We start from the raw sequence: 10,762 nt of genomic DNA, 5'->3' as shown, positions 1-10,762 counted from the left end.
CGTGTACTTGCCTACGCAAAAGAAACAAAATTCCGTTTCCCCAGCCCACAGCAGTGCGACACAAAAGACAAAAACACACGCCCCAAATTTCCCAAAAACAACACCATCAAAAACAAACAAAAACCAAGAGAACAAAGCAAAAAAACAGTTAACAACACAGTCCAAACATCCCACTGTCCAGAGAGCGAACGCCAGCCAGGAGGACTGTCAGAACTGCCGGTCTGCATGGGCTAGCAGTTAGCTTAGCCTGCCCCGCTTCCACATCCTGTCAGACCGCCACCAGTGTTTCCTCTTTGAGTGCAGCTCCAGGCAGGGCCGTGGTCCCTGGGCCCACCAGACGCAGCAGACCAGGCTCCCCTAGCTGATCTAACACCAGCTCCCCCAGCCAGACACCTTCGACACACCTCCCTACACTCCACGCGACTACACTAAAACCCAGTCAAGACTAGGCGAGGCCGCCAGACCACCCTCAGTGTTATCGGAACTGCCGGTCTGCATGGGCTAGCAGTTGGCTTAGCCTGCCCCGCTTCCACATCCTGTCAGACCGCCCTCGGTGTTTCCTCTTTGGGCGCAGCTCCAGGAAGGGCCGTGGTCCCTGGGCCCACAAGATGCAGCAAACCAAGCTCCCCCAGCCGATCCAGCGCCAGCTCTCGCAGCCAGCCATCACACGAAGACAAAACAAACTTAGGCGCAGACGTGGACAAAGACACTGCATGGACCTTTTAACCTTCAACATTCAACCTGTTTTCCAGCATAGCGTTGCTTGTTATCCTCACCGAGGGGAAAAGTGGACCAGTGGCCAAACATTTTGTCTCATAACTGGAAATGAAGTTCAGCCTCTGCCAAAGCCATTGTGTTCTCCCGTATTGAAGTTTCCATTAGGAAAGCCCTTCATCCATCACATACCGCCACCCAACCCCGATCTCTTCACATGAACCGTTTACAAGTTGCCCCTCGGGGACAATAATGCTATAATGTAAATATTGTTAGCTTGCTTCGCCACTATATTAGTATTTGGACTCACTACAAGTGTACATAAACCAGCCATTTTATTTTATTACCATGAAGTGTGATGTGAAAATGTTTCATCTTTCCTTGTAGCTCCTCCAGTATGCTGATGTTACTTATGTTAAAATGGAAACCGTTCTTTAAACCTTCTGCACCACTGGATCTGTTCTGGTCTGGTCTGGTGTGTTCATGGTCATGTGCTGGAAAGGATGCTGGAGCTGCTTTGTTTTGTCAAGGGCTGTTGTGGCACGAGGCCAACGTTCACTTGTTCTGTTTTTAACCTTTTCATCTCTCCTCTCCTCTGCTCTCCTCTCCTCCTCTCCTCTCTTCTCCTCTCCTGTCCACTCCCCTCCCCTCTTCTCTCCTCTTCTCTCCTCCCCTCTTCTCCTCTCCCCCTCTCTTCTCTTCTCCCCTCCCCTCTTCTCCCCTCCTTTCCTCTCCTCTCCTCCTCCCCGCTCCTTTCTTCTCCTCTCCTGTCCCCTCTTCTCTTCTCTTCTCTTCTCTTCTCTCTTCTCTTCTGCTCCCCTCTCCTCTCCTCCCCTCCCCCTCCTCTCGTCTCCCTCTCGTCTCCTCTTCTCCCCTCCTCTCTCCTCACCTCTTCTTTCCTTTCCTCTTCCTCTCATCGCTTCCTCCTCCTCCTCTCCTCATCTCTTCCTCCCCTCACCTCCCCTCTCCTCTCCTCTTCCTCTTCTCACCTCCTCTCCCCTCCCCTCTCTTCTCCTCTCCTCCCCCCTCTCTTCTCTTCTCTTTTCTCCTCCTCCCTCCTTATCTCCTCTCCTCTCTTCTCCTCTACAGAGTTGTATGGGATCTTTCTCTCCAGGGCCAAGGAGAAGTGGAGGAGCTTCAGTGAAACGGGCCCCGAGGACGAGGCTGATGGTACTTGATGCTGAAGCTTTCGTCTCATACGGCTGTGGTAGTTTCAGATAAACTGATCAGAAAGCAGTAGGACTCTGGCAGTCCAGCATGCAGGACAGTCCATATGAAGTAGGACTCTGGCAGTCCATCATGCAGGACAGTCCATATGAAGTAGGACTCTGGCAGTCCATCATGCAGGGCAGTCCATATGAAGTAGGACTCTGGCAGTCCATCATCAGGACAGTCCATATGAAGTAGGACTCTGGCAGTCCATCATGCAGGACAGTCCACATGAAGTGTATGTATGTGGACATGTGGCCAGTGAAACCCACGTGGGCTCTCAGTAACAAAGCTTTTCAACACAGGCAGTGTGTTTCAGATTCCTTCAACCTCCATGCCTTTACTTGTGAAAACGGCGCAAACAGGGTTTCGTTGTTAGAATCCTCCATTTTAAATAGCCAACGCCTTTTCCTCACACGGTGGCGTCAGTATGTCCATCCTCAACCCTTCCTGTCTCCCTGGAGCAGTAATATTGACACTGTTCATATTGAATTTGTGTGCTACAGACGGGGCGTCGCTAGCAGACAGAGAGTCTAGTTTGGAGCTGATCAAACTGGACATCTCCAGAACCTTCCCCTCGCTCTACATCTTCCAGAAGGTACGACCGTGTGTCTGTGTGAGAGGGCCGAATGGCAAGACAGAGAGATGTCATTTCATTTCACTTGTCTTCAGCGCTACGTACTGTCGGCGTCCAGCCTGCACGGGCTCATCAGATGCAGCCCTCTTATTAACTTACCATTCCAGTAACTTCCGTGTCCTGACCAGCAGAGTCTGAGCCGTCTCAGCCTACATCGCCCAGGCTTTTACAGACCCACTTTCACGCAGACAAGCCGCCTTTGCTGAAATGGGTTTTTGCCTTTAAAGCGTAGAAAATATGTAAATTTGGGATCACAGTTGGTAGGGTAATTGTGTGTATCGCTCTCCACAGGGAGGACCCTACCATGACCTGCTGCACAGCATTCTGGGAGCCTACACCTGCTACCGGCCCGACGTTGGCTATGTGAGTGCAACAGAATCACTAACACACACACACACACACACACACACACTCTCTCTCTCGCTCTCACACACACACAAAAACTCTCTCCCCCACCCCTGCCACACACACACACACACACACACAGCATGCCGTAATCCTGCACTTTCCACAGGCCTGATATTAATTAAACAAGAGTTATGCACACACACACTCACACACACATACACACACACACACACACACACACACACACACACACACACACACACACACACACAGAATAAGTTAATAGTCTCTTGCTACACTGCACCCTTGTTCTTATTGAGGAAGCCTTAAATGCACACAAAAATTGACATATGCACACACTCTGGACGTGTAACAAGTCCACATATGCACACACTCTGGACGTGTAACAAGTCCACATATGCACACACTCTGGACGTGTCACAAGTCCACATATGCACACACTCTGGACGTGTAACAAGTCCACATATGCACACACTCTGGACGTGTCACAAGTCCACATATGCACACACTCTGGACGTGTCACAAGTCCACATATGCACACACTCTGGATGTGTCACAAGTCCACATATGCACACACTCTAGACGTGTCACAAGTCCACATATGCACACACTCTGGACGTGTAACAAGTCCACATATGCACACACTCTAGACGTGTCACAAGTCCACATATGCACACACTCTGGACGTGTCACAAGTCCACATATGCACACACTCTAGACGTGTCACAAGTCCACATATGCACACACTCTGGACGTGTCACAAGTCCACATATGCACACACTCTGGATGTGTCACAGGTCCGGACCTCCTTCGCTGCAGTCAGGGGGTAAGGGGTAAAAGACTCAGAGGGGGGTCTCGCAGGTCAGCTGTACAACAGCCTCAGGGCCTTGTTAAACCTCCAAAGCGGTAAGTCGTCCCGTGTGTGGAGAGGCGGGCATGCCTCCACAGCTCCCCTGCATGCAGCCGGTGGGCTGCTCTGCTCTCCTACTGCCAAACAAAGAAGCAGAGTCAACCTGTGCTGTTCTGTTCTTCTGTGGTTTACAGTACGAAACAAGTCGTTATTACTGTACTGCCTGGTGGAATATGCTTTCATGTAACGACTGCTATCTGAAACAGTGTGTATTTCTTTCTAGAAATAGTGTCAATTGGGTGTCTGGATGGCGTAGTGGTCTATTCCATTGCCTACCAACACAGGGATCGCCGGTTCGAATCCTCGTGTTACCACAGGCTTGGCGGGCATCCCTACAGACACAAGTGGCCGTGTCTGTGGGTGGGAAGCCGGATGTGGGTATGTGTCCTGGTCGCTGCACTAGCGCCTCCTCTGGTCAGTCGGAGTGGGGAGGGGGAACTGGGGGGAATAGCGTGATCCTCCCACGTGCTACGTCCCCCTGGGGAAACTCCTCACTGTCAGGTGAAAAGAAGCGGCTGGCGACCTCACATGTATGGGAGGAGGCGTGTGGTAGTCTGCATCCCTCCCCGGATTGGCAGAGGGGGTGGAGCAGCGACCGGGGCGGCTCGGAAGAGTGGGGTAATTTACCAGGTACAATTGGGGAGAAAAAGGGGGATAATTCCACACACACAAAAAAAAAACCCAACCAAAACATCTGTACCACAAACACAACATGCAAAAATAGCTGCAGAAAAACGTGTATCTCATGCAGGATTAGTGGACGTCCTTAACAGCGGCCTCACAGAATCTGGTTTATTCTCCCTCTCTAAGTTAAAGGCCTTCCTGTCTGCATAACTCTATGTTCCTGTCCCCCTCCGTCTTCCTCTGTCTCTCTGTCTCTAAATCAATTAACCATCGCTAATGTGTGCCGTGTCCTTTAAAATAGCTGCTACACGTATTCTTTTTTATTTCTCTCTCTCTCCCTCTCTCTCTCTCTCTCTCTCTCTCTCCCCCAGGTCCAGGGGATGTCCTTCATAGCAGCCGTGCTGATACTGAACATGGAGGAGGCTGATGCCTTCATCTCCTTTGCCAACCTGCTTAACAAACCCTGTCAGATGGCCTTCTTCAGAGTCGACCATGAGCTGGTACACACACACACACACACACACACGCACACACACACAGATATGCACTCCGGCAGTTTTTTTTCTGTCTGGGCGTTACTGTGGTCCAGTGGTCAGCACTGTTGCCTCACAGCAAGAAGGTTCTGGGTTCGAACCCCAGGCCGTCCCAGGTCCTTTCTGTGTGGAGTTGTCATGTTCTCCCCGTGTCTGCGTGGGTTTTCTCCGGGTGCTCCGGTTTCCTCCCACCATCAAAAAGACATGCATGTTAGGGTTGATACTCCTGCCCGTGCCCCTGAGCAAGGCAACGGAAAGAAGAAGTGGAGTTGGTCCCCGGGTGCTGCAGCTGCCCACTGCTCCTATACAATAGCATGGTTAAATACAAAGGACACATTCATTGTCCATCCATCCATCCATCCATCCATCCATCCATCCATCCATCCATCCATCCATTATTTGTTGTAACAACACAATGTCAAATAAAGTGGCTTTAATTTTTCATTTCATAACAACATCCATCTCTCTCCTTCACCATTCTTTGTCTTTGTCTGTCTACCCTTCTCACTCTTTCCTCCCCTGTTTCTCTTCCTTTGCTCCACTCCTTCCTTCGCTCCTCTCTCCCTCTCTTCTTCCCCTCCATTGCTCACTCTTTCAACTTCTCGCCCTCTCCCTGTTTCGCTCTCTCTATCCTCCAGATGTTGAAGTATTTTGGGGCGTTCGAGGTGTTCTTCGAGGAGAACCTGCCTCGTCTCTACGGCCACTTCCAGTCATCGAACTTGACCCCTGACCTCTACCTCATCGACTGGTGAGTCCCTGACGACTAGTTGGGGGACAAAAGGCTGACACTCGAGGCTGAACTTTTTTAACAGAGCGATGTGAAACCTCTTTACATCCCCTTCCCCCCCTGCAGGATCTTTTCTCTATATACCAAGCCCCTCCCCCTGGACGTGGCATGCCGGGTGTGGGACGTCTTCTGTCGGGATGGGGAGGAGTTCCTGTTCCGGGCGGGGCTGGGGATCCTCCGCCTCTACCAGGATGTCCTGCTACAGATGGACTTTATTCACATAGGTAAGGACCGTCCACATATTTAGGGCTCTAGCTTCCGGACGGCGGCAGCACTAACACAGACTTGGGGACAGTTTCGTTGGGCGCAAGGTGGTTTTTCTTTTGCCTGGGTGCGTTTGCTAGTTTCCGGGTTCGCCATGACATCGCTTGCGCCGGAACGGGTGTGGGGGTGCAGTAGAGGGAGTGTCAGGCAAAATCAGGTGGCGCAGTGTTAGTTTGGTGTCAAATAAAACCAAAAATATCTTGGTAGCGTCGCGGTCTACTCCGTTGCCTACCAACATGGGGCTCGCCGGTTCGAATCCCCGTGTTACCTCTGGCTTGGTCGGGCGTCCCTACAAACACAATTGGCCGTGTCTGCGGGTGGGAAGCCGGATGTGGGTATGTGTACCGCCTCCTCTGGTTGGTCGGGGCACCTGTTCGGAGGGGAGGGGGAACTGGGGGAAACATCGTGATCCTCCCACATGCTACATCCCCCTGGTGAAACTCCTCACTGTCAGGGGAAAAGAAGTGGCTGGCGACTCCACATGTATGGGAGGAGGCATATGGTAGTCTGCAGCCCTCCCCGGATCAGCAGAGGGGGTGGAGCAGCGACCGGGACAGCTTGGAAGAGTGGGGTAGTTGGCCGGATACAATTGGGGAGAAACAGGGGACCCCCCCCCCCCAAAAAAAAATATTACGCCTGTGTCTCCACCTGGGCAGACCACGTCTCAGTGCAGAAGTAGTCGTTGTGTGGTAGTTTCCAGGCTTTAGGTGAAGGAGCACGGAGCATAGACTTATCCAAAACCACTCACATGCTGCTTCTGTGCATGTTGTTTTGGCCTATTTCATGATTAATGTAATTAATGAACACTGTTCTAAACCTTTTTAATCCCAAAACAAAATGTCTGCACATGTGTCATTGTCTTCCGACATAGGACAGTCAGTGTGCCTCATTACACATGGAAACAACATGGTGACGGGGGTTTTAGTATTTCAGTTAGCCTCGTTCAACCGGAAAGAAGGAAGTGATGGTGTAGGCTAACTGATCCGCGACCACAACTGTTTAAGGTCTCCGTAGAGCGCGCAGGAAAGAGAGAAGGACGCCGGTGAGAACGAGGACACGTTAAACGTCCTCCTGGGAGAAGCTTTTCTGCCTTAGCCGGTTCGACTTCCGCCGGCAATTACGAAACTGGCAGTTCGCCATGACGGAGCACGCGCTGGTTTTAAAGGGAACGAGAGGGGCTGATTTGATTGGCTGTAGTAGAAGACAGCCCCCGCCACTCCCGCTGGCCATTTATTCCTTCTAATCTTAACCTTTGACCACTGCGCCTCCATTACGCCCGATTACCGCCAGCGCAGCGTGTTCCGAAGTTAGCCAAAAAATATTAGCCACACCTGAGATCAGCTCGCGCCGTGGACTAGCTTGAGTGCCTTCGGCTGCACTATGACCCGGAAACTCGAGCTCCTCGCGTGACTGGCATGAGCGGGAAGAAAACCTCTCACCCTGGCGGTATTGTTTCCCTGCCGCGCCCCTTGAGCTGGGCAGGGATATGGACCCAAACCCCTGCATTCTGTTATTCAAAGACCCCCCCACCCCCACCCACACACACACTTTTCTACCCAATTGTATCCGGCTAATTACCCCACTCTTCCGAGCCGTCCCGGTCGCTGCTCCACCCCCTCTGCTGACCCGGGGAGGGCTGCAGACTACCACATGTCTCTTCCGATACATGTGGAGTCGCCAGCCACTTCTTTTCACCTGACAGTGAGGAGTTTTGCCGGGGGAATGTAGTGCGTGGGAGAATCAGGCACCCCGACCAACTAGAGGAGGCGCTAGTACAGCGACCAGGACACATCCGGCTTCCCACCTGCAGACACGGCCAATTGTGTCTGTATGGACGCCCGACCAAGCTGGAGGTAACACAGGGATTAGAACCGGTGAACCCCGTGTTGGTAGACAATGGAATAGACTGCCACGCCAACCTGGATGCCCATTATTCAGTGTTTTTTCCTATTCTGTTCTACTTTAGCCCAGTTCCTGGCCCGCCTCCCGGACGAAGAGCTTCTCTCTGATAGGTTGTTCTCCTGCATCGCCGCCACACCCATGCTGAGCGGGAACAGGAAGTGGACTCAGGTGAATTGCTGTTCTGTTTCCTGTGTGTCATGGATTGTGAATGTGAGGGGCTGTGACGGTGTTTTGTCTCTAGTTGACCAGGCTGTCTCATCTTAAATGATCATTAACTGATGGCGAGATGCAGCTGACGCGTCCCATGAGGACTCAAGCATAATCTCGGCATGCTGAGGTTACTTCTGGTTTGGGAGCTGCACTACATGCGATCTCTTCCTTGTCCTAACGGTCTCCCCGCCACTCCTCACTGGCCTATTGAATAAAGCATCCATCCATCCATCATCCAAACCGCTTATCCTGCTCTCAGGGTTGCGGGGATGCTGGAGCCTATCCCAGCAGTCATTGGGCAGCAGGTGGGGAGACACCCTGGACAGGCCGCCAGGCCACCGTCACAGCCCCCCCCACACCACACCACACACACACACACACAGACACACACATTCCCACCTAGGGACAATTTAGTACGGCCGATTCACCTGACCTACATGTCTTTGGACTGTGGGAGGAAACCGGAGCCCCCGGAGGAAACCCACGCAGACACGGGGAGAACATGCAAAACCCCACACAGAGGACGACCCGGGACGACCTCCAAGGTTGGACTACCCAGGGGCTCGAACCCAGGACCTTCTTACTGTGAGGCGACCGTGCTAACCACAGCGCTACCGTGCCTCGAGCTACAATATTTGAATTGTTGAAATCCACTAAACTCCCACCACCCTGGTACACAAAACCCGTAGAAAAATAACAAGCAAACTGAAATGTACCTGCAGCTTCTATTTAAGCCAAAACTGCTGTGATATGAAAACTTACCAGATGTACGCCGGACCAGATATTGAGTCCTGAGGACATTATTTAACAAGCCAACGTGTCAGACAGAGATTTGGCAATATTCAAGGTCAAAAAACCGAAAACAAAATACATGCCCTTCAGTCTGAGACACAGACACACACAGACACACACAGACACACACACACACACACACACACACACAGACCATAATTATGTCCGCTCAACAACTTTGCCGCTGGCTCCACCACTCAGCCTACACACAAGTACACTTAAGTCCGCTAAAAATACCTTTAAACATGTAGAGACACACACACACACACACACACACGCTGAAAGGGAGTTGGAGTGCACACACACACTCACACACACACATACATGTTGTTTTTCCAACCTCAAGGCTACAAAACTGAGGACGCAGATGAGTACGTGGTGGGGATTTAATCACCAGCGCCACCTGCCGGTGGATATTTTGCTTGTCGATCTCATTCAGTGTGTGTGTGTGTCTGTGATGCTCACTGAATGAGATTTATACAGAGACTAAAATAAGATGAAATGAAAATAAAGTAAAATAAGTATGTGAAAAATATATATGCACAAAACTGCACACTCGTATAAACGGATCTAGAAAAAAATGAATGACTAAAAGCAGCAAAAAGTAAGCCTGTCAGCGGGGGGCTGGGGGCTTGTTGATTAGGGAAGAAACGGTTCTTCTGGCGTGAGGTTTTGGTCCTGATGGACCTCAGCCTCTTGCCAGAGGGCAGAGGCTCAAAAAGGTGGTGTCCAGGGTGGGCAACGAGCTTCCCTGGCCGCCTCAAGGTCCGTGAGGCGTGAAGTTGCTGGGGAGATGAGAGGCGGCAGCCGATCACCTTCTCCAGCGAGCAAACGATGCGGTGCAGCCTGCCCTGGCCCCTCTCAGCGGCAGCAGCGTACCAGATGGCGATGGAGGAGGTTAGGATGGACTCAATGATAGAAGTGTAGAAATTCCCTATCGTTGTGTATGGCAGGTTGAATATCTTCAGCTGCCGCAGGAAGTACATCCTCTGCTGGGCTTTACTGAGGAGGGGGCGGATGTTTAGCTTCCACTTGAGGTCCTGGGTGATGGTGGTTCCCAGGAAACGAGATGACTCCACAGTGGTAACTGAGGAGTCACGGGGGGCAGGGCTGGGCTTCTCCTGAAGTCCACCACCATCTCCGCTGTCTTCAGGGGGTTTAGATCCAGGTTGTTCTGGCTGCACCAGGAAACCAAGTAGTCAACCTCCCATCTGTAAGCAGACTCGTCACCCTCAGATATGAGTCTGACGATGGTGGTGTTGTCCGCAAACTTCAGGAGCTTGACAGATTGGTGTCTGGAGGTGCAGCCATTGATGTGAAGTGGGAAGAGCAGCAGGGACAGGATGCAGCTTAGGGGGGCACCGGTGCTGATGATTCGAGGGTCCGAGGCGTGCTTCCCCAACTTCACTACTGACTCCTGTTGGTCAAGAAGTCAGTGATCCCCCTGCAGGTAGAGCTGTGAGAGTTTGTCCTGGAGGAGAGCAGGGCTAATTGTATTGGAAGTCCGCAAAGGGGATCCTGGTGTTGGTACTGGGAGAGTCCAGGTGAAGGGGGAGGGAGTGGAGAGCCATGTTGACTGCGTCGTCTGTCGACCTGTTGGCTCTGTCTGTGAACTGTAGTGGATCCAGGAGGTGGGGGGGTGAGGAACTTTAGGTGGGACAGCACAAGGGGTTCAAAAGTCTTCATCACTACAGAGGTCAGACAGGTTTGCAGTCGTTTAGGCCTGTGATCCTCGACTTTTTGGGGACAGGGATAATGGTGGAAGCTTTGAGGCAGGCTGGCACCCTGCAGTCCTCCAGGATACCACTTTT

General features: G+C 51.9%; 1 protein-coding gene across 1 annotated transcript in view; it reads left to right on the top strand.

The window, feature by feature from the left end:
* Positions 1-10,762, top strand: part of tbc1d12b (TBC1 domain family, member 12b) — a 38,738-nt gene that overhangs the window by 23,725 nt on the left and 4,251 nt on the right. The window contains exons 7-13 of the mRNA XM_056296977.1: positions 1,804-1,884; positions 2,430-2,521; positions 2,852-2,923; positions 4,835-4,963; positions 5,635-5,744; positions 5,850-6,007; positions 8,014-8,117. Of these exons, the coding sequence (XP_056152952.1) occupies positions 1,804-1,884; positions 2,430-2,521; positions 2,852-2,923; positions 4,835-4,963; positions 5,635-5,744; positions 5,850-6,007; positions 8,014-8,117 (746 nt within the window). The remainder of the gene's footprint in view (positions 1-1,803; positions 1,885-2,429; positions 2,522-2,851; positions 2,924-4,834; positions 4,964-5,634; positions 5,745-5,849; positions 6,008-8,013; positions 8,118-10,762) is intronic.

Source organism: Lampris incognitus, chromosome 17 (assembly GCF_029633865.1).
Source record: "Lampris incognitus isolate fLamInc1 chromosome 17, fLamInc1.hap2, whole genome shotgun sequence".
NCBI lineage: Eukaryota > Metazoa > Chordata > Actinopteri > Lampriformes > Lampridae > Lampris > Lampris incognitus.
Note: the sequence above shows the minus strand (reverse complement) of the source record. Positions and strands in the feature narration are given on the sequence as shown.